The sequence below is a fragment of the Vicia villosa genome, unplaced genomic scaffold, assembly GCF_029867415.1.
Source record: "Vicia villosa cultivar HV-30 ecotype Madison, WI unplaced genomic scaffold, Vvil1.0 ctg.000561F_1_1, whole genome shotgun sequence".
NCBI classification, from domain to species: domain Eukaryota; kingdom Viridiplantae; phylum Streptophyta; class Magnoliopsida; order Fabales; family Fabaceae; genus Vicia; species Vicia villosa.
In genome coordinates this window covers 309,932-331,467 of record NW_026705256.1, presented here as the reverse complement: position 1 = coordinate 331,467, position 21,536 = coordinate 309,932, and the positions used below count along the sequence as shown (strand labels likewise).

At 42.3% G+C, this 21,536-nt stretch overlaps 2 protein-coding genes across 2 annotated transcripts; one reads left to right on the top strand and one right to left on the bottom strand.

Annotated features, from left to right (window-relative positions):
* The first annotated feature begins 14,273 nt into the window (after positions 1-14,273).
* LOC131629357 (uncharacterized) lies at positions 14,274-15,218 on the top strand. Its single transcript, XM_058900145.1, has one exon. It carries the CDS (start codon positions 14,380-14,382, stop codon positions 14,932-14,934), a length of 555 nt encoding a protein of 184 aa, XP_058756128.1. The 5' UTR covers positions 14,274-14,379; the 3' UTR covers positions 14,935-15,218.
* A 598-nt stretch (positions 15,219-15,816) lies between these two features.
* On the bottom strand, positions 15,817-19,001 carry LOC131629356 (phosphoglycolate phosphatase 1A, chloroplastic-like). The gene is made up of 10 exons (XM_058900144.1): positions 18,639-19,001; positions 18,448-18,515; positions 18,230-18,322; positions 18,060-18,131; positions 17,459-17,530; positions 17,243-17,302; positions 17,107-17,159; positions 16,905-17,002; positions 16,518-16,617; positions 15,817-16,275 (listed from the first exon to the last, which is right to left on the bottom strand). The coding sequence occupies exons 1-10, from the start codon at positions 18,898-18,900 to the stop codon at positions 16,065-16,067; spliced, it is 1,089 nt and encodes a 362-aa protein (XP_058756127.1). The 5' UTR covers positions 18,901-19,001; the 3' UTR covers positions 15,817-16,064.
* Positions 19,002-21,536: the final 2,535 nt, after the last annotated feature.

Genomic DNA, 21,536 nt, shown 5'->3' with positions numbered 1-21,536 from the left:
TTGAATTTTGCTTCTTCTTTAAAAAGTTGAGTTAATTTTAATTAAAAAATTCAAACTAATTGTTTATAATAATTATTAATGACTATATTAATATAATTTTTATGATATCATCATAAATAATAATAAAAATTAATTATCTATTATTTAACTTGAATTTTGTTACATTTTTTTTTTTAAATTTCTTGTCTATTATTTGATTTTAGTGAATGAGTGATCGATTGATATTCCATAAAATTTATGAATAAAAGAAAACTGTCTTAAAGAAAATGTATATTATGCCAGACTTAATTTGATTTTTATTTGTCTTAAATATTTGATTATGAGAGTTTTATTAAATTGAATTATGACTAGAAATATACATAATATTTTATTTAAATTGGTTTAATTAGGTACATTTTTAGAAATTATGATTTTTTTTACAAAAGTACTGTTACCTTATTTGAAATTTATTGACAAAAGATTGAATTTTGCTTCTCTTTGAAAAATAAAGTTAATTTTAATAAAAAAAATTGAACAAATTTTTTATAATAATTATTAAAATATAATATATTATCTAAAATTATAAATACTATAATATATTAAGATAAAATAAATGATTAATTTTATTTATGATGAACGAAAATGTAAAAAAAAAATTCATTTAATTGTATTTATGTTATAATATATATAGGAAGTTATTAATTGAAATTTATATAACAAAATCAATAATTATGAAAAAAAATTGTACAAAATGATAATATAATATAAATGAATTAAATAAATCTTAATAAAAAATAATAGAATGAGGTATAAAATAATACGGGTGAAATGCATTAAAAATTAAAGATTATAATGTATTATAAATAAAAATTGGTAAGATTATAAAGTATAGGATTGTGATCTAGAATAAATACATAAGAAATGTATGAATTAGATGTATGAATCAATCTTAATTATTTTATGATCACAAAAATAAAACTAATATATAATTATGATTTAAACATGAAAATTATATTTATTTTAAAATTTTAATAAATTTTATCCTCTCCTAATACAAAAAATTTATGCAACGGTAAAAATGAAGTTATTGGTAAAAAAAATTAAATAATAACGGAAACAAGTTTACTATTGATTCACTTACTTTTTGTAAATAATGCAAAAAATATATTTATATAAGAAAAAAATAATATTATTGATTCAAAAATAATATTTATATAGATGAAATATTCTTAATTATTGATCGTACCTGATCAGAAGAATCGTCGTAGGCTGCTCGGACTGGATCTTCTAGGAAGGAGGAGGAGGGGGGGGTGTACCTGCAAGGTACTCCAATGCCAAAGTAAGTTGACGAGCAAAGGAGCGCAAGTACTAGCTAAGAGTGAGTAAGAATTGAATACCTGACCCTCTAGTCAAAGAGGGTATATATAGCCCCCAGCGCTGGGCCATGATCTCGCTATTGGGTTGGATTCCCAAGCCCAACTAGGAGACTGCCAGGTTTCCTGAGCGGAAATATCGGAGGTGCGTGTACGCCCTCTGTCCTGGTTAACCGCTCCGAAGTCCAAGGGAAGACGCGGTCTTTTAGGAGCCACGTGGGATCCTAATTACTCGGAGGATTGGATATGAAAGAGCCCTGCGCGGAGCAGGGTCCTCGGCAAGGGTGATGTCCGGGGGAGAATTAACGCCGAGCGCGGTGTTGGTGCCGAGCAAGGCGTGTCGGAAGGCCATGAACTATACATGGGCCTCTGAGGCTTATTGGGCCGAAAGCGGTGTTGGGCCTAGCCTTGGCCCAGTCCAGAACAGGAGCCCCCCAAGTCGGAGTTTCCTGGTTGAGAAACTGTGACTTTGCTTCTACGCTCGGACCTCCATTTCTCGTGGTTGCTCGGTGGATCGGTCCTCGTTGCGTATACGCGCTCGGAGGAAAATCCAGCGGTGGGCGAAACGTCGCGCGTGGGAACCACGCGCTGACGTGGCATAGGCATTGATGGCCTAGGGTCTAGGAGGCGGCGCCTGTCAGGAGAGGTGACGCTTCGCCTTCCGAGCCTTTTTCCTATAAAAGGGGGCGAATTCTCTCATAAGGGAGCTTTCCCTTCTCTATTTATCTGCTCGGCTTCGATCAAGGGTTCCTCGGAGAATAATTTCCCAGCTCGTTCGTCATATCAAGATCGTTGCTTAGCGAAGGATTCTCCCCGGCCATCTACATCATGTCTGCAAGTAAGTTCGTTTAGCCTGTCGTTGCTTTACTATTTTTCATAGGATTTGTGTTTCGCTTTCGAGGTCTTCGCCATCGTCATCCTCCCCGGGTTATCTAAGCGATGCCCGGGGGTCAGCGTGGGTTGGCAGGCCGGAGTACGTCGGCGTAAAACTGCTTAAGATAAGCTTTACCGTTGTCGTGTCATCTGTGAGTCCTCGGCTGACGAGCGTTGTTCCTCGATGGGGGTTTGGCCGGGGGCTCTGCTGCTCCTGCTCTACCCTTTCGCTTGCCTTGCGGTGGAAGGGTGGATTTGATGGACTATCGAATTCACTTCTCCCTTCTGCGTGCAGGTGAATCAGATTCGAGTGCCACTTCGAGATCCGGCTCGGACACCGACTCGACGACTAGTGACTCCGACAGCTCGACGGCAACTAGTTCCGACGTCGAAATTATTGAGGGAGACGGCACTCCCTCGACCGAAGGTGCTCATACGGGATCCCCTGGTTCGGATGCTGAGGGAGGGGTTCCCCCTATGCCGTTATTCAGTTATGAACACATCGTTGCGCCTGATTGGATAGCCGAGGAGGCTCTATCCGTTGTTTCCCGGTACACCGCGTCTCTGGATGGGGCGTTTACAGAAATTGAGGTTCTGGGGGAAGGAGATCCGCCCAATTATCAAATAGGTTGCCCGTCTCCGGACGAACGCATATGCTCTCGGTTTGCCGGGGACGGATTTGCGATGTACGATTACGTGTTTAGGGAGCTCGGCTTCCGGTTACCTTTTTCTGATTTTCAGGTTTCAGTTATGGCGTTTCTATCCCTGGCGCCGTCCCAAATTCATCCGAATGCTTTTGCTTTTATGCGGGCATTCGAGATTGTTTGTGATTATTTGGGTATAGGTGCAACGTCCGCGTTGTTCGGAAGATGTTTTCGTGTTCAACGGCAGGCGTCAAACGGGCGGTACAGCTGGGTTTCGTTCAGGAACGCCGAGCGCAAACTCTTCGGAATGTATACTGATTCCGTGAAGGGTTTTAAGGATCGATACTTCGTTATCCGCCCCCTAAGTCCAACGGCCTACTCTTCGGTGTCGGATATGGTGGTCGAGCGGGATGCCGAGGGGGAGATAGTGAGGGATGAACATGGGCAGGAAGTAAGGGAGTTCTGCACGACGTTTCCGTTTTTCTGGTGGAAGGGTCATTTTGCGTCTCCTCCGAAATACTACGCTTGGGAGGACGATGATTTGGATGATCAAGACCGGGAGTCATACTCGGTCCTCTGCAAATACGTAGATAGCTTTACCCTGTCTCGTTGGGTTACGAGGAATGGAGATCCCATACTGAACGAGGACGGGGTGCCGATCACGGAGCAGCGGCCTATTAATACCAAGGCTTTGCTAGCTTGTCGGACTCCCGAGGAGACCTGGGCGTTGTTAGGTTGTGTCCATTCCCCTTGCTTTGTGATCTCAGTCCGGTATTTTGCTAACTCGTTTATTTTTTCTTTGCAGAGGCTATGCCGGAGAAGGAGGATAATATCCTGAAACAGGCATTGGATGCGAGGAAGAATCAGAAGAAGAAGAACCAGGGTACCGGAGCTGGAGAGAATTCAGGCTCGGCAGGCTCTCCTCACAAGATTCATGTCGACGAGAGGCAACCCAAGAGATCTCGTCCTTCCGAGGGGGGACGTCCAGATCAGTCGAACCTAGGTCCCGGGCGCGCCTTCGTGTTGCCTTCTTGCTACAAGGATGGAGGCTATTTCGAGAAGTTCCCCTTGGCTACCTCACCGGATGAAGCTCGTCGGATCACTGATATGGACCCCCCGTCCCTTCAGAAACAGTTGGCGTGCGACAGTGCCGCCGTGGTGAGGGTCTTGGAGATGGCCCAAGTGTTGGCCAGTGGAGGTTCGGGCTCGACCGAGGCCCTGAAGGAGGCCGAGGCGGCCAAGAAGGTGGCCGAGGACAAGGTGAAAGCCATGGAGGCCGAGCGCAAGGAGTTGAGGAAGAAGGTCGACGCGGCCCTGAAGCAGAAAGACGCGGAGGTTGCGGCTGAGAAGAAGAAGCTGGCTGACCTTCAACTTGAATGGGCTCCCTCGGCTGATGAGTCGCCGGACGTGGCAGCTCTAAAGTCTAGGGCTGAGTTTGCGGAGAAGATAGAAAGCCTGAAGATAAGCCTGGCCGACATGGCCGACGTCGGTTTCGAGCGTGCTCTTAACCAGCTGAGGCTTCTGAACCCTGGTTTGAAGGAGGATAATGTCGGGCTCTCTTCGAGGATCGTGGATGGCGTGTTGGTGCCTGAGTCCCCGGGGAGCGAAGAGTAGAAGGTGTAGTTCCGGGCCTGCGTGTCCGTCTTTCTCGGCCTGCGTGCCATTCTTTTTGTTGGGCTATGCCCGGATAATTTTTGGGGCCTGCGTGCCCGGCAATGATTGTAACTTTTGACATCGCCGGCCAAGTTGGTCGGCAATTTTAATGTTTTACAATTCTGCTTGCTTATATCTGTTTGTTTTCACTTTCGGCGTTATCATTGTGTGCTTGTTCTTTTTGATAACTTTCCCGATGTGCTCGTATGATGAGGTATTTCCTCTATACTTAGAGTATTTTGCGATTGTTCTAGGTAACTGATGACTTATGCTCGGACATGCCGGAGAGTCACCTGTACACTTGTGATATTATTGGTTTTGTGGACTATGCTCGGCCTAGATTGATTGCCCGGGCGTGTTGAGTACGGGCCGGGTGCGCAGAGCAGGTATGCGCTTTTAGCGAGCGCGAGACCGCGGTTGCGGCCAAGCGCTCGCGGCGTGAACGATCCCATCGCGAGCTGGGGTTCTGCCATGCAGGTACTTCCACGGGGGGTCTAGGTGTAGAATCCGCCGAGGGGTCGGTCCATCTATCCGACGAGAGGGATCGACCGTTGCTGTCGTGGAATACTCACGTCCGTACCGACGACGTGGGTCCGTGCCCGTCCGCCACCTGAGTTTGGGCCAGGCGTTTTAGCTTATGTTTAACTGTAATAACGTCTGAGTTTTTCAGCATTCCAGGGTCGAGCAAGTTTTTCACCGAGAAGATTCTCGAGGTAGTAGGCGCCGTTCTCGGTTTTGTCATAAACTCGGTACGGGCCTTCCCAGTTTGGGGCTAGCTTGCCCTCGCGCGAGTCTTTCATGTTTCTGCGAAGTACTAGGGCGCCGATTTCAAATTCGCGCTTTATAACTTTGGCGTTATGGCGAAGAGCTATTTGCTGTTTTAGTTTAGCTTCTCGGAGGGCTGACCCTGCTCGGATCTCTTCTACCATATCGAGTTCTTCCCTCATGGCCTCGTCGTTAAGTTCTTCCTCGAGGGGGAATTCGGTGCGCCGAGAGGGCTCTCGGATTTCTACGGGAATTACGGCTTCGGTGCCGTAGGTTAGTCGGAACGGAGTCTCGCCCGTGCTCGAATGGGGCGTCGTCCTATACGCCCAGAGTACGCTATGTAGTTCTTCGACCCAAGCTTTTTTGGCTTCGCCGAGTCTTCTCTTTAATCCTCGGAGGATGACTCGGTTGGCTGCCTCGGCCTGCCCGTTCGTCTGAGGGTGCTCGACTGAGGTGAAGTGTTGCTTCGTGCCAAGCTTGGCCACAAACTCTTGGAATTTTTTGTCAGTGAACTGGGTGCCATTGTCGGTGATTATGGCCTGAGGGACCCCGAACCGGGCAAGTATGTTTCGTTTGTAGAAACGGAGCACGTTTTGAGATGTGATCTTGGCAAGCGCCTCGGCTTCTATCCATTTCGTGAAGTAATCGACGGCGACCACGAGATATTTATTTTGGTACGAGCCGACCGGGAACGGTCCGAGGAGGTCCATTCCCCAGGTGGAAAAAGGCCAAGGGGAGGAGAGGGATTTTAGCTCGTTGGGGGGAGCTAGGTGCATGTCGGCATGCCGCTGACATCTGTCGCATTTCTGAACATGCTCCTTGGCGTCCTGCTGCATAGTCGGCCAATAATAACCGGCTCTGAGGGCTTTCCTCGCCAGAGATCGGCCGTCGAGATGCTGGCCGTTAATCCCTTCGTGAAGCTCTTGCAGTACTTCCATTGCCTGCGAGCCGTCGATGCATTTGAGAAGGGGAATGGAGAAGCCACGCCGATAGAGTTTATTTTCGATGACTGTGTACGAGCAGGCTCTCCTCTTAATGGCTGAAGCTTCCTTCGGATCGTCGGGGAGCTCGTCGTTCATGAGGTATTTGTATACCGGAGTCATCCAGCAATGGGCGTCTCCGATGGCAAATACTTGTATGGTCTGCGCGTTTTTGCCTACGCTTGGATCGGATAAGATTTCTTGTATCACCGACTTGTTCCCTCCCTTCTTTCTTGTGCTTGCGAGCTTGGATAAGAGGTCGGCCCTCGAGTTGTGTTCCCGAGGGATGTGTGCGACGTCTGCCTTTGTGAATCCTTTCATCTTTTCTTTGACGAGCGATAGATATTCGGCTAGCGTGTCGTTTTTGGCTTGGTAATCGCCGCTAACTTGGGACGCGACCAGTTGAGAGTCGGTATAAATCATGACTTCCCGAGCGCCCACGTCCTCGGCGAGGCGTAGGCCCGCTAGGAGGGCTTCGTACTCGGCCTGGTTGTTCGACGTGGTGAAGGATAGGACTAAGGATACTTCGATGACTAGTCCATCGTCGTTTTCCAAGATGATACCGGCCCCGCTGCCCGCGTGGCTTGAGGCGCCATCAACGTAGATGGTCCACTTCTTCTCGGTGGGTGTTGGGGAGTCGGAGATCGTCGTCATTTCGGCCACGAAGTCGGCGAGCGCTTGGGCTTTTAACGCTTTCCTGCCCTCGTATTGTATGTCAAATTCGGACAGTTCGAGAGACCATTTCAGCATTCTCCCGGCCATGTCTGGCCGGCTGAGGAGTTGCTTGATCGGTTGGTCTGTCCGGACGATGATAGTGTGGGCGAGGAAGTAGTACCTCAGTCTTCTGGCGGCCGTTATTAGAGCCAGTGCGATTTTTTCTATCTGTTGATATCGGACCTCGGGCCCTTGTAGGGCTTTGCTAGTGAAATACACTGGCTTCTGCCCGTCTTCCGTTTCTCGGATCAGGGCTGCGCTGGCTGCCTCGCTTGAAACGGCCAAGTAGAGATAGAGAACCTCGTTGCTGTCTGGTCGGGATAGCACTGGGGGTTTGGAGAGCACTTGTTTGAGGTGGGATAACGCTCGTTCGCATTCCTCGGACCACTCGAAAGCTGCTTCTTTCCGAAGAAGCTTAAAGAATGGAAGTGCATGCTGGGCGGATTTCGCGACGAAGCGGGACAATGCCGTGAGCATTCCGTTTAGTACTTGGATGGATTTTTTATTGGTGGGGGTAGGGAGGTCTGAGAATGCTCGGCACTTATCGGGGTTGGCTTCTATTCCTCGTTCTGTTAAGTAGAAACCGAGGAATTTGCCTGCTCGTACTCCGAAGGTACACTTCTCCGGATTGAAGCGCATCCTGCAGGACCTGGCCTGCTTGAAGACCCGCTCGAGATGTAGTGTGTAGTCGGAGTCTTCCCGAGATTTGACGATCATGTCGTCCATATACACTTCGAGTGTGTCGCCGATTTCTCCTCGGAAGACCTTGTTCATCATCCGCTGGTAGGTTGCCCCGGCGTTTTTGAGTCCGAAGGGCATTACGTTGTAGTAATAATTGCCCGATTCGGTCATGAAAGCCGTGCATTGCTTGTCGCATTTCGCCATGGGAATCTGGTTGTAACCAGAATAAGCGTCCATGAAGGACAACAGTTTATAGCCGGCCGAGTTGTCGACCAGTCTATCAATATTAGGTAAAGGGTAGGCGTCCTTTGGACATGCCCGGTTAACATCAGTATAATCAACACACATTCTCCATTTTCCATTAGATTTTTTAACAAGTACAACATTTGAGAGCCAAGTTGAATACTTGGCTTCGGAAATAAAATTTGCCTCTAGGAGGTCTTTTACAGCTTTCTCGGCAGCCTCCGCTTTCTCGGGAGACTGCCGACGCCTACGTTGTACTACGGCTTTGGCGGTTGGATTGATGGAGAGGTGGTGACAGGCGACCTCAGGGTCGAGTCCGGGCATCTCTGCGGCGCTCCAGGCGAACAGGTCGGCATTGGCCCGAAGGCAGGCTATGAGTTGCTTCCTCGGCAGGTCAGGGATGCCTTTGCCGATCTTTACTGCTCTGTTGGGGTTGTCCCCCAGGGGGATCAGCTCGAAGTCTCCGTCGGGGACAGGCCGGACGGGATGAGGGGCCTTCGATTGTGTCTCTTCCCCGGTCTTCAGTTCTTCCTGCGTAAACCTCGCATCGAGGTCGACTGAGCTGACGTTGGGCGTTGGAACCTGATCTTCCCGAGGATGTTTGTCTTCGGCTCTTGGTTTTTTGTTGGAGCTGGTCGGAGGAGCGATCAGCTCTAGTCCTTTGACGGACGCATCGAAGATCCTTCTCGCAGCTTCAATGTCGGCGTTGATGGTGGCTACTTTCCCTGTCCTCGTGTAGAACTTCATCTTCAGATGGACCGTGGAGGGTACGGCGGTTAGCTCGGCCAGTGTGGGACGCCCGATGATGCAGTTGTACAATGTCTTGCAGTCGATTACCAAAAACCTGGTTTTGACTTGCCTGGACGCCTCCCCTTCCCCGAAGGTGACAATCAGCTCGACGTATCCCCATGGTTTGGTGGTGGCTCCGTTAAAACCTTGGAGGTCGGAACCGACATAGGGGGTAAGGTGCGAGTCGTCTAGCTGAAGTGTTTGGAAGAGGTGGGAGTACATAATGTCGACTGAACTGCCTTCATCTACCAGGACCCGTCGAACATCGAAGTTTGCCATTCTGGCTCGGACGAGGAGGGGAATGGTGGCGTTTGGAGCCCCGCCGGGCAGTTCCTCGAGGTAGAAAGTGATTGGCTCTGACTTCCCTCGGAATTTCCGAAGAGTAGGGCCGAGGTCGGCATTGGCGCTGAGTAGCTCGTCGAACTTTCTCTTGACTGAACTGACGGTGAGAGAGCCGGGGTCCCCGCCGTTGGAGATGACCATAGCGGTGGGGAAATGTTCCCAGGTGCTGAGGGCGGTCGTCACGCCGAGCGAAGGGATGAAGTCTTCCGGTCGGGTTACGGACAGTGCGACTTGAAGTGGTCTGCTGTCTGGTGAGTTCCCCTCGTCAGAGTTTCGAGGGGTGCCTCTTCTGGGGTGTTCTCCCTTCTTGGTGTATCTCGCCAGGTGGCCCTCTTTGATCAGGGTCTCTATGGCATCTTTGAGATTTATGCATTCGTCAGTCATATGCCCGTGGCTTTTGTGGTACTTGCAGTACTTGGACTTGTCTGTCCCCGGTCTTGTAGGATTTGACTTCGGGGGCCTGATGTTGGATTTCTTGAACTCGGCGTTCTGGCAGTCGGCCAGGATTTTCTCCCGGGAGGTGTTCAAAGGAGTGTAATCGTTGAAACGCCCTGCTGGTCCTCGGCGTTCTTTGACATCTCGGGATCGGTCGTCCCTTCTTTTGTCTTGTCCTCGGCGCGACCCCGGGTCTTCGAGGTTTGAGTTGCGAGAGGCACCACTGCCCCTCGGGGCTCTGATTGCGGCTGCCTCGCCTTCCTCAAAATCGATGAATGCCTTTGCTTTGTTGAGGAGGTCATTCATTGAGTGCACCTTCTCAATCTTAATAGCTTTTTTGAAGTCACTGCCGGGGAGAAGTCCTCGCTCCAAGATGTACCTCTTCATGTAGTCTTCTGTCTGTACTTGGACGGCCTCCTTGTTGAATCTTTCAAGGTAATCTCGAAGAGGTTCGTTGGGTCCTTGTACTACGGCCTCGAGATTGGCTTCCGATTTCGGTTGCCGTCGGGAGGCTGTGAAGTGGCTCAAGAAGAGTTCTTTGAGCTCGGTCCAAGAATGGATGGAATTCGAAGGGAGGTTCCTGTACCAATTCATCGCTCCCTTCCTGAGGGTGGTCGGGAAAATGCGGCACTTGATCGAGCCTCTGACGACGTGATAGTCCATGACCGCTTCGATGCTCCGGATATGGTCGTCGGGGTCAGTGGTTCCGTCGTATTGGTCCAACACTGGCGGCTTTTCCATCCCCCGAGGGAGGCGGGCTCTCCGGATACTGGCGGACAAGGGGCTGCGGAAGTCCTCCTCGTCGCTCGGTCCTGGTGAATTGTAGTGCCTGTTTCGTCGGGGATCCTCTTGGTTGTTACCCGTCGCAGCTTTGGAAGGGCCCCGACGGCCCTGTTCGGGGGAGGGGCTTCTTTGTTCAGCGGTTTCAGGTTTTTGGTTCTTCCTGTTCTTTCTGTGTGGAGAACGGGAACGAGTCCTCCGGCGGCGATGTCTTCTCGGGGGAGACCTTGAAGAGGACGGGGAACGCCGACGGTATCTTCTCGGCGGTGAGCGAGAGGAGGAATAGGAGCGTGACCTGTAGCGCCTCCGTGGAGAAGGGCGACGTCGCCGCTGTCTTTCCAGTTCGTGAATTCGGTCATCCTGAATTCTGAGGAGGCTGTTCGTCAATTGTATTTCTTTGAGTAAGCGGACGGTGAGGGGGTCAGCATCCTCGGGAATGTTGAGCGGTTCCTCTTCTTCCCCATGACGAGCTCTCCGCCTCTCGGAGGTGTGGGTGAACGAGGAAGCATGTTGCCCGTCTCGGGGGTCGGTCTCATTCACATTCTGGGCATGTTCTGGCACGTTGGTCGTTCTGATCTGCTCGCCGTTCTGAACGTGCCCTTCCGGGGGAACATGGTCAACATTCTGGACCTGTTGTAGGACCCGCAACAGCTGGGTGTCCTGGGTTTCATGCCCGGACCTTTGTCGCCGACGATCCCCCCGACGATGATTAGCTAGCTCGCGGGAGGATTCCTCGATCAGCTCGTGAAGGAGGAAAGGGTTAGCGCTTGGGATGTTGTTGTTGTCAGCCATGACGATTGGGGATGATTAGCTTTGATCTTTGTTCTTTAAAGATGGGGAAGCAAGGTTCCCACAGACGGCGCCACTGATCGTACCTGATCAGAAGAATCGTCGTAGGCTGCTCGGACTGGATCTTCTAGGAAGGAGGAGGAGGGGGGGTGTACCTGCAAGGTACTCCAATGCCAAAGTAAGTTGACGAGCAAAGGAGCGCAAGTACTAGCTAAGAGTGAGTAAGAATTGAATACCTGACCCTCTAGTCAAAGAGGGTATATATAGCCCCCAGCGCTGGGCCATGATCTCGCTATTGGGTTGGATTCCCAAGCCCAACTAGGAGACTGCCAGGTTTCCTGAGCGGAAATATCGGAGGTGCGTGTACGCCCTCTGTCCTGGTTAACCGCTCCGAAGTCCAAGGGAAGACGCGGTCTTTTAGGAGCCACGTGGGATCCTAATTACTCGGAGGATTGGATATGAAAGAGCCCTGCGCGGAGCAGGGTCCTCGGCAAGGGTGATGTCCGGGGGAGAATTAACGCCGAGCGCGGTGTTGGTGCCGAGCAAGGCGTGTCGGAAGGCCATGAACTATACATGGGCCTCTGAGGCTTATTGGGCCGAAAGCGGTGTTGGGCCTAGCCTTGGCCCAGTCCAGAACAATTATTTTATGCACACAAAAATAAAACTAATATATAATTATTGAATCAAACATGAAAATTATATTTGTTTAAAATTTTAATAAATTTTATTTTCTCCTGATTTGAAAATTTTATGCAACTGAAAAAATATAGTTATTGATAAAAAAATTGATAAAAAATGGGAACAAATTTACTATTTATTTAATTATTTTTGTAAATAATGGCAAATAAAAAATATTTTTTATATTGAAAAAAATATTATTTAATCAAATTATTATTATTTTTGAAAAAATGTAGTGCACTAGTACCCGTACGAACGCACGGGTATCCTTACTTAGGGTTGCAAAACGGGCAGGTCGCCCCCGCCTTGTGCCCGTAAAAAAATAGCACGGCGGACAAGCCCGCTAAGTGGAAATGAGCATGGAAATCTAGGTCGTCACTCCAAGGTGGAGGACGGCGGACTTGCCCGCCTATTTTTTTCTTCATTTCTTTAATAGATTAATTGACTTTTTTTACATTTCAATTAGATTTTTCACTTATTTTTAGATCAATTTTCTATAAAGCATCTTTTTAATAAATTTTACTTAAAAAATAGTGCATATATTCACAAATAAATTTATAAAATAAAATCTTCAAGAGTTATTATTACTAAATTAATTAAAAAAGGGCGGACTTAAGGAGGGACGGACCGAATAGATAGGCTAGGCGGATTTTGAAAGGCGGAGGCTTTGGCTGGGCGGGCATTAGCGAGCGGGCTTTGGTGGGCGGCGCGGTGGGCCCAAAATCCCAATCCAATGCCCCACTTTTTGACAGATATGCGAGTCGGCCCGATTTTGCCACCCATATCCATACTAAAATATGTGTGAGCTCACGGGTTATTATATTTTAATACAATTAAAGAAATTTAAAGTAAATATATTTTAGATAATGTATAAATCCGAACACATCCAAAACTTAATTACTTATGTTACTAATATTTTCAAATACTATGTTATTACTTGATATTTATAAAATGAAATGGTTGTATAAATATTACTATAAATAATGTCAAAATAAATTTATTAAATACATAATAATAAACTTTTTTGCCTAAATAATTTTGTCTTTCTGTTTTTCACTATTATTATATTTTAGAAGCATATGCGCGTACAGTACCCGTACGAATGTACGGTGCCTATATCAGAATTTATGCGAATCCACGAATTATTATATTTTTTGTACAATTAAAAAATAAAAAATAAAAAATATTTAAAATAATGTATGAATCCAAACACGAGAAAAATATGTTGTTTTTTAATTATTTATGTTACTAATATTTTTGTTTTAAAATTTGTTACAGTTTAAGATACGATACTTTTTAAATAATATTTAAAAAATTGAACTATATATTATTGTTGTAAAATAATTTTATTTTTATTTAAAAAATATGTCTTTTTTTAAAAATAAGACTCTTTTTGTAAAATAATTTTTTTTCTCATTTATATTTAAAAACAAAATCGTGTGTATCTCACCAATACCCATGCAAGCGCACGGGTATGCCACTAGTATTTATAAAAGTGAATTCAAATAATTTTTTTAGGCAAAATATTATTTTTGGTCCCGTATGTTAACATCGGGGTTTATTTTGATCCCTTAACTTTAAAAAGTTCTATATTGGTCCCCCAACTCTTTAAAAGGTGTCATTTTAGTCTTTTTGTCATATTAGCGACGGAAAAACTCAAAAATTGGTCGCTAAATCAGTCGCTAATATGACAAAAGAACTAAAATGCCACTATTTGAATAGTTAAGGGACCAAAATACCCACAGTTATCATATGGGACAAAAAAAACTATTTTGCTTTTTTTAATGTATATTAACCTTCAAAAAACGAAAATGCCAACTCAGAATTTTTAAAAATAATACTCTTTTCGTAAAATAAATTTGTTTTTCTCATTTATATTTTGAAAACAAAATCGTGCCTATCACACCGATACCCATACAAATGCACGGATATCCCACTAGTATTTATAAAAGCGAACATATGGAAATATGGAATAGTAAAAACCTACTCGACAAGTGATAATTTTAGAAGGGTTTTTCAATTATTTCCTTTTATATTAAAATTTATTAAAATATTTTATCCAAAAAAATTTTTTACAACTGCTTATTCGATTATGTAAAGCTTAAGCTCTGGTTTTTGGTTTTTCCCGTGACATGAATTTCAATCTTCTATTAGAAAAACAGTTTTTAATGAAAAATATCATCTCTAAAAAAATGCATGTTTCAAACAATTTTTTAGGAGCGACAAAAAAATTCAAAAAATGTCACTAAATCAGTCGCTAATTTGACAAAAGGACTAAAATGACACCATTTGAATAGTTAAGGGACCAATATAAATTTTTTTAAAGTTAAAGGAACAAAATGAACCCTTTAATTAACCAAAAATAAAAAAATAAAAAAAAAAAGGTCTATTAATTTCAAAACAAAGAAAAAAGATGTTAGAAACTAACCGTTACGTGAAGCAAGAATGACCTGGTATTGTATTTCAACGGTCACATTTGACCCAAACATTGAAACAAAATATGACCGTTTGGCCACTCAACTCAAAAAACCACTATAATACCACACCATCTTCATCTTCAAAATCCAACAACACACTTCACTTTCTATCTTAATCTCAAATCTTCTTCATCACACTCCTCTCTCATTCATCAAGGTTTCAGTCTTTCTGTTCCAAACCCAAATGGGTCTCTCAATGAACAATCATCCAGCCACAATAACACCACGACACTACAACATCCACAAGCTCTTCCTTTTCTGCAACTACGTCCTATTGGGTGCAGCTTCAAGCTGCATCTTCCTCACACTCTCACTCCGCTTAATCCCTTCTGTTTGCGGCTTCTTCTTGATCCTTCTCCATATCTTCACCATTGCTGGTGCTGTTTCTGGCTGTGCGGCTGTTGGTGCTAACCGTTGGTACTCTGCTCACATGGTGGCAACTGTTTTAACTGCTATTTTTCAGGGTTCGGTTTCGGTTCTTGTTTTTACAAGGACCGGTGATTTTCTTGGGGAGCTGAAGTCTTATGTTAGAGAGGAAGATGGTTCTGTGATCTTGAAGTTGGCTGGTGGACTTGCTATTTTGATCTTTTTCTTGGAGTGGGTTGTTTTGACTCTGGCTTTTTTCTTGAAGTATTATGCTTCTATTGAAGGAGGGAATAATTCTAGGGCTATTGTTTTGGGAAGTGCTAAGGTTCAAGATGAGGATTTGAAGGATTGGCCATGGCCTTTCCAGGTTTAAGTTTCAAGAGTGGTTTGAAAGAGTGGTTTACAAAAGAAGAAACAACACTACTGTGTGATGTTGTAATATGCCTCTTTTTTGTGTTACAGAAATTCTCTGTTTACTAGTAGTATATTTTTTTATTCATTGGGGAATTACTTTCTTTTTTCTTTTCAGATGGATGTTGCATTACAAAATGGGTACCCTTTTTGTATTGTAATTACTATTTCTATGTTACCTATATTGTACTTGGTTTGTTGCTATTGGTAATGAGAAATCAGTACTAAATTGTCAATTTTGTTTTATTTCTATTATTTATATCATTTTTACATACTCAAGTGTCTTTGTATTATTGGTTGATAAAAAGTAAGGTTGCAATAATTGTTGCGCCTCTATATCTTGTCACCCTTCTCGACTGGTAATGGCTGGTGGCCAGAGCAGCTAAAGATAGCACATAATCAATGTTTTAACCATTTTAATTTGACTACAACATGATTCTACTTAAGATCTAAATCATTGGGGTTGAGTGAGATTGCAAAATCATAAGATGTTAAGATTTAGATTTTGATACCCATGCTTAAAAGTGTACCAAAAGAAAAGAAAAAAAGAGAAGAATATTTGTTGTTCGGCTGTATCAGGATGATTTCTTCTCTACCAGAGATCTGATCAGATGAAGGATATTTCCTATTCTGTTGTGTATCAGGATGATTTCTTCTCTACTAGAGACTGATCGGATATTTCCTGTTCTTGTGTATCATGATGATTTCTTCTCTACTAGAGATCTGATCTGATAAGAACCAACCGTTCCGGACTTAACTGAAATAGTTTATTTGCATTCAGTTTCTTTTCTTGCAAAATGAAAGGTCTGCTTGGATAGTGATACATAAAGAAATCATCAAGAACTCAAAAATAATATGATGATGAATTCTGATAGAATGGCCAATGCTTGTGTAAGTTCTAAATGCTTTCAACAGCAAACCTTGAATTGTCAATCATTCAACCATTTACACTATTTATTTTACGATTAATTCGGGGACAGAATGAATGATGAAACCTCGTAAAACAGAAGTTTGTTCACCATTTTTAATAAATTCTAATAAAATATCTTGTGTCCAAGTAATTAACAGATTACTCCATTGTTATAGTAGTCATCATACAGCTGCAGCTTTTAGGGAAAGAAAATCTGAAATTTTGTTGGTATAGAAGTCTGGTTGTATGGTGTTGTTTGGACTCTGAAGCATAGCCGTTGTGGTGACTCCTGAGAGGACAAGAAGAGTTTTGCAGCCACCATTTTGACCAAATAATATGTCAGTGTCTAATCTGTCCCCAACCATGCATATTTGTGACTTTGAAATGCCAAACCTGTTCAATAAAATTACAACACAATCAAAGGAAAATTATGATACTTCCATAGTAGATGGGAAAATTGTTTAGTTCTATGTTTCCTAGTTTAAGAACAATTAGTAGTTTAGTACAGCTCAACTGATGTAGAAAAAAAGATAAACTATATATGTCACGATTAGCATCCATTTACGTTAAATAATAACATTGATAGTTATCAGTATCATGCATGAAGTATATAAAACAAGGTATAAGAAGTATACTTGTTTGCTAAGTAGTCCATCATGAAAGTTGAGGGTTTTCCAACAACAAGTGGTTCACGTTGAGTGGATCCAACGAGAGCACCAACCATAGAGCCTCCACCTGAAATTTAAACACATTGTAGCAGATTCAACTACCTACACAAAACTTATAGGAATATCATACTGCCCCGTGTAATGGATTGTATTGATTAAACTGGTTTAGGTTGGTAATATAGCCTGCTATAAACCAGCTAACTTGCTCCTTTATTTATGTAACCAAACTGTAATTGTAGAACGGTCATACGAATTTTGAAAACTCGCTTGATTATTATTATTATTATTATTATTATGCATATATTGTCATAAAATAGAACAAATGATAGCGAGAAGGAGGGAGTAAGGACAAACCTGCCCATTCTTGAGCATCTGTGAGATGAGTAACAGCATCTCTATTTGTAGCAATAAAAAGACATCCAGGGTTTTCACGTATACAGAGAGTTCCATACCTGTCATTTCAAAGGAAAAAGTCATATTAACGAGTTTGTCTCTAAATTGAGCGCACCAAGCATATGTAATTGTAATGTTTTAGTGTTGGTGTTTGAAATCTTACTGGACTTTATAGTAGTTGAAATAGCGATCAAACCCCACAACAACTGCTCCAACCTAATAAAAAACAGACTCTTATAATAGGAACTAGAAATATTATTAAATGTTGCTAATTATCAAAAAAGGCGAGAAGTACATACATCTTCATCGTGCTCCATCAAGAACCCTGGCTTAAGCTCGATCTTTTTCCCGCCATCTTCCTGAAAGAATATCATGCGGAAATTGGAGTATATGCTTATTAGTAAAACTGATTAAAATATTGATAAAATGGTATTGCACATTAGCAAGAGATCAAATTTCAAAGCATGCAAAAGAACAGGCAGTAAAGGTTTTACATATTCAAGCTCAATACTTACCGGCCCACCAACATACTTATATCCAGCAAGCTCAAGCTCTTTCAAGATGCCTTCTTCTCCAATGACATAAACCTAAATCGTGCCGATGGATCAGTACTATACTAACTTCAAACAGTGATTTGAACTTTGAAGAATAGTTCGTACAAGATATTGCACTCAACCATACCATAACAGAAATGAAATGATAGGGTTCAATATTATTTCTCAAGCAGTATATGCTTAACATAAACAACGTAAGCATCATGTTTGGCATCACCATCATTATAAGAGAATTTACAAATAAACATTTATCCGTTGGTTGGCTTTAAAACGTTTAATTTCTCAGTGTCCAAACATGTCATACAATTCATGTTGGACCCTATAGTGTGTTCTAATTTTGCCGAGTTTCTTTGACATGGATCTCTTGAGCGCACTAGTATACTCTACTTGTTCACGTCTGTTGGTTTGGGGTACGGTCAGTTCACCAGGAAGATTGTTCTCCCAATTACCCCAAATTTTAACCTCTGATTCACCTTAGGTTAAAAGAGCTCCTAACTTGGTGACCAAATACTAAATATTTATTTCAATCATACTATATAAACGAAAAGATAATATATGTTACCTTTTTATCTTTTGGGAAATCAATGGATTTCAAATACGCAGGAACTGCAAAAGACGATGCAAAAATCTCCTCCTGACATAACATAACTCAGTAGTTAAATATTTAGAAGTTATGAGTATTGATTAAACAACTTCTGAGCAAGCAGAAGAAGGAAAAAAAAGTGAACTAACCTCATTGACATTCAAGCCAAGTGTTTCAAACTTCTTTCCATATTGTTTCCTAGACTTAGTTGAGTTATTGGTAACAAAAACCAATCTTTTTCCCTAAACAAGTTCATTAAAAGACACAAATCTCAGTTTTTTGCTAAAAACATAATAATGATAGATTGAATAATACCCAACATTCACACTTGCAGATAAGAACCTAGTTCCTACATTAATACACAAACCTTTGCCCGAAGCATGTCCAAAGTTTCAGGCACTCCTTCTATCAAACTATCACCTTTCCATATAACTCCTGCAAATCAAAATCCAAAGGAGAAGGAAAGGTAGCATCACATCAATATAAAAAGCATCAAACATTAACATCTCAAAAGTGCAACATCACAGAGAGACCAAAATGAAAGCTAACATAACATACCATCACAGTCGAAAATAAAAGTCTCAACGGAATCAATGAGCTCGTCAGCATTCTGAAGCGGTTGAGCCAATGCTTTTGTTGCTGCCATTCTGAATCGATTGTTATTGGAACTAGCAATGTTTCTTTTCCATTTGAGGAACGCAGAAGGGTTACGAGGAGAGAAAGATGATCTATAATTTATGGGAAGTGAATGTGAGCATAATCTTTGAGTGTGGGAAACAGCAACACTAGTGGTAACTGCTATAGTGCTGCTCCTAATCATCCTTGTTTGTAATTTCACAAGTTTATGTTTTTTGTTTTTGTTTTTGTTTTATTTTAGGTTGTTTATTTTTGTGGTGTGTGCATGGGTAGGTGCACTTACTCGTTAGAACCAATTTCATGTACAAATTGATTGAGTGGATGATATAGTTTGCCTTTTTGGATCATAATCTCTTTCCCAACATTTATTTTCTATGGATGTTATTTTATGTCTTTTTAATATTACTTGACAAATCAATCTACATGTAAGGGTGCAATACTATATAATACGATTTTTATTCAGTTTATGACTCCTACGATATAGCTTAAATACGTTAACAAAATTTAATATTTGGTATTTTTAATAAAATTTAATATAGCGTCAAGCTAATTGTGTTGCTCATAATCTTATTGGAACGGTTAATTTTTTGTCTCGACGCATGGTTCTCTATTTGATTCTTCCGTGTGTTGAACAATATTTATTTAATGAAATGAATTGATGTTGCTTTTGTCAACAAAAAAAAAACTGTACATTTTAAGAGGATCGTTTCGTTACGAAATCATTATTAATTGGGGAATCGGTTGTTATGGTGAATTATGTTGGATTTGAGTTTTCGATGTGGTGGAGGATGAGCTAGTTTACAAGGTAAGTATTCTAGCGATCAAGTCAGTATGTGAATGAGAAAAGTGAATGAAATTTGAATTTAGAGTCGTGTACTTGAATTCTCCGCGCGTATTCTTTATATAATATGGTTGTTGTAACAACCTGTTATTTGCTAGTGAGATGCACACTGTCGTTAGACGTATCTTGCTTTTGGATCGCCTCTACTATTGTATATGGCAGCTCTCATGTGATGCGTGCAATCCAAATGAATTGTAACTCCCTCTGTGTGGTCGACTGAGGGTCATTTTGCTCAGTCTAAAACAATTGTCTCTCAAGCCCTTGCTATTGTATGATAGTGCAAGGGTTTGTCGCATTTGCCGCATATGTTGATCGTCCTATTAGTTGTCTTAGAAAATCAAGAGAAGATGTAACACCCCATTTCTACTCGGCAATTATCCAAGAATCAAAGTCTCAAAATTCCTCGACAAACAAATGAGGTATCACATATTCATTTCGCAATAAATCACTTAATCGCATTTAGCGGATACATAGCACTTTCTTTGATCAATTAAACAAATACTCAGCATATAATACTTTTCAAAACAAGTAACTTCTTTTATTAGAACATGGCGGAATCATAGTTCTCAATCTTTGAGTCAATATCATATTATTCAGCTAAGATAAAATAATAAACAACAACATCATAAACATCATAAATCATCCCCCCTCGAGTGCTACGTATTAGAGCGACAACCGACTCGATTAACGGCAACTAAAACTTCATACTCGAACACCTGCACGTTACCAATATAAAGGCAACGGCGAACAAGAGAAAATGGTGAGATATCAAATCATATAAGGGAGCGTATAATAAATTGTATATTAGGATTTAGACATATATGGTTATCACATCACAAGTATTAATATTGCCATACACTTCATACTTTCACCAACTGACAAATCTCACATACTTTTCATCGCACAACAAGTCACAACACTTCATATTCTCATCAATTATATATATATATATATATATATATATATATAATTCATTTACTTTGCAAGTCAATTCACGATACATCACAAGTATAAATCATAATTCTAGTCCCAAACATCACCGCATATAAGTCATACATCTGGTCACAAAACATCGCATATAAGTCACACATCTAGTCGCAAAACATCACATATAAGTCACACCAGATATATTCAGTTAATCGCATTCACAAGTATTGATATCATCATACTATTCGTAAAATCATCAATTCACATCTTCACATACTTCCATCATTTAACAAGTCACGAAATATAATCACGATATAATCCCAAAACGTCACAACTACGAATCACATAAGACACATAGGACATGACTCATGTATATGCATGTGGTACCAATCGGAGCTTCAGCCCCTGTCACCAATTGCCCAATTCAGAGGCACAAGGCATAAGCCTTCGTCACTAATTTGCCAATCCAGACTGTCACGGACTCACAGTATATATATATATGCGACTCGCTGAACCGAACATCACAAAACATCATCATCATCATTTACTTCACAAAAAATTCGTCACAAGGCATACGCCTATATCACAATTATTACCGATTATTAAAGGTAATATCACTTCACACATTTTACAACAACCTCATATAAACAACTGGACGATTCCGATAATTCACATAATCAACGGTCGATGCCATTAACAAATAATCACAAAGGTATCCACAATAATTCATAAGATACAATCACAATTCGACACCGATAAATCGGGCACAATTCAATTCTTTATCGGTTATCTGATTTATCCGATTAATTCACTATCTACTGTCCTAGAATAATCCCCTTTTATCTACAAACAAATAAATGCCAACTTTATCAATTACATCAATACTCCATTGCCTACACATAGAGGTGGGAATAGTCTAGGCCAGCCTACAGGGGCCTACGGCCCAGCCTACATAGGCCTAGGCCAGGCCAGGTCTATTTAATAAAGAGGCTAGGCTTAGGCTTTTTTAAAAGCCTATTTTATTAAATAGGCCAGACTTAGGCTATTACAAT

Excerpts from the sequence above, each read along its gene's own strand:
- LOC131629357 (XM_058900145.1), top strand. The coding sequence starts at position 14,380 with ATGGGTCTCTCAATGAACAATCATCCAGCCACAATAACACCACGACAC.
- LOC131629356 (XM_058900144.1), bottom strand. The coding sequence starts at position 18,900 with ATGATTAGGAGCAGCACTATAGCAGTTACCACTAGTGTTGCTGTTTCC. Across the intron at positions 18,516-18,638 it reads TTTTATTTTCGACTGTGATG|GAGTTATATGGAAAGGTGAT; the intron begins GTATGTTATGTT and ends TTTGATTTGCAG. Across the intron at positions 17,160-17,242 it reads TGATGGAGCACGATGAAGAT|GTTGGAGCAGTTGTTGTGGG; the intron begins GTATGTACTTCT and ends GTTTTTTATTAG.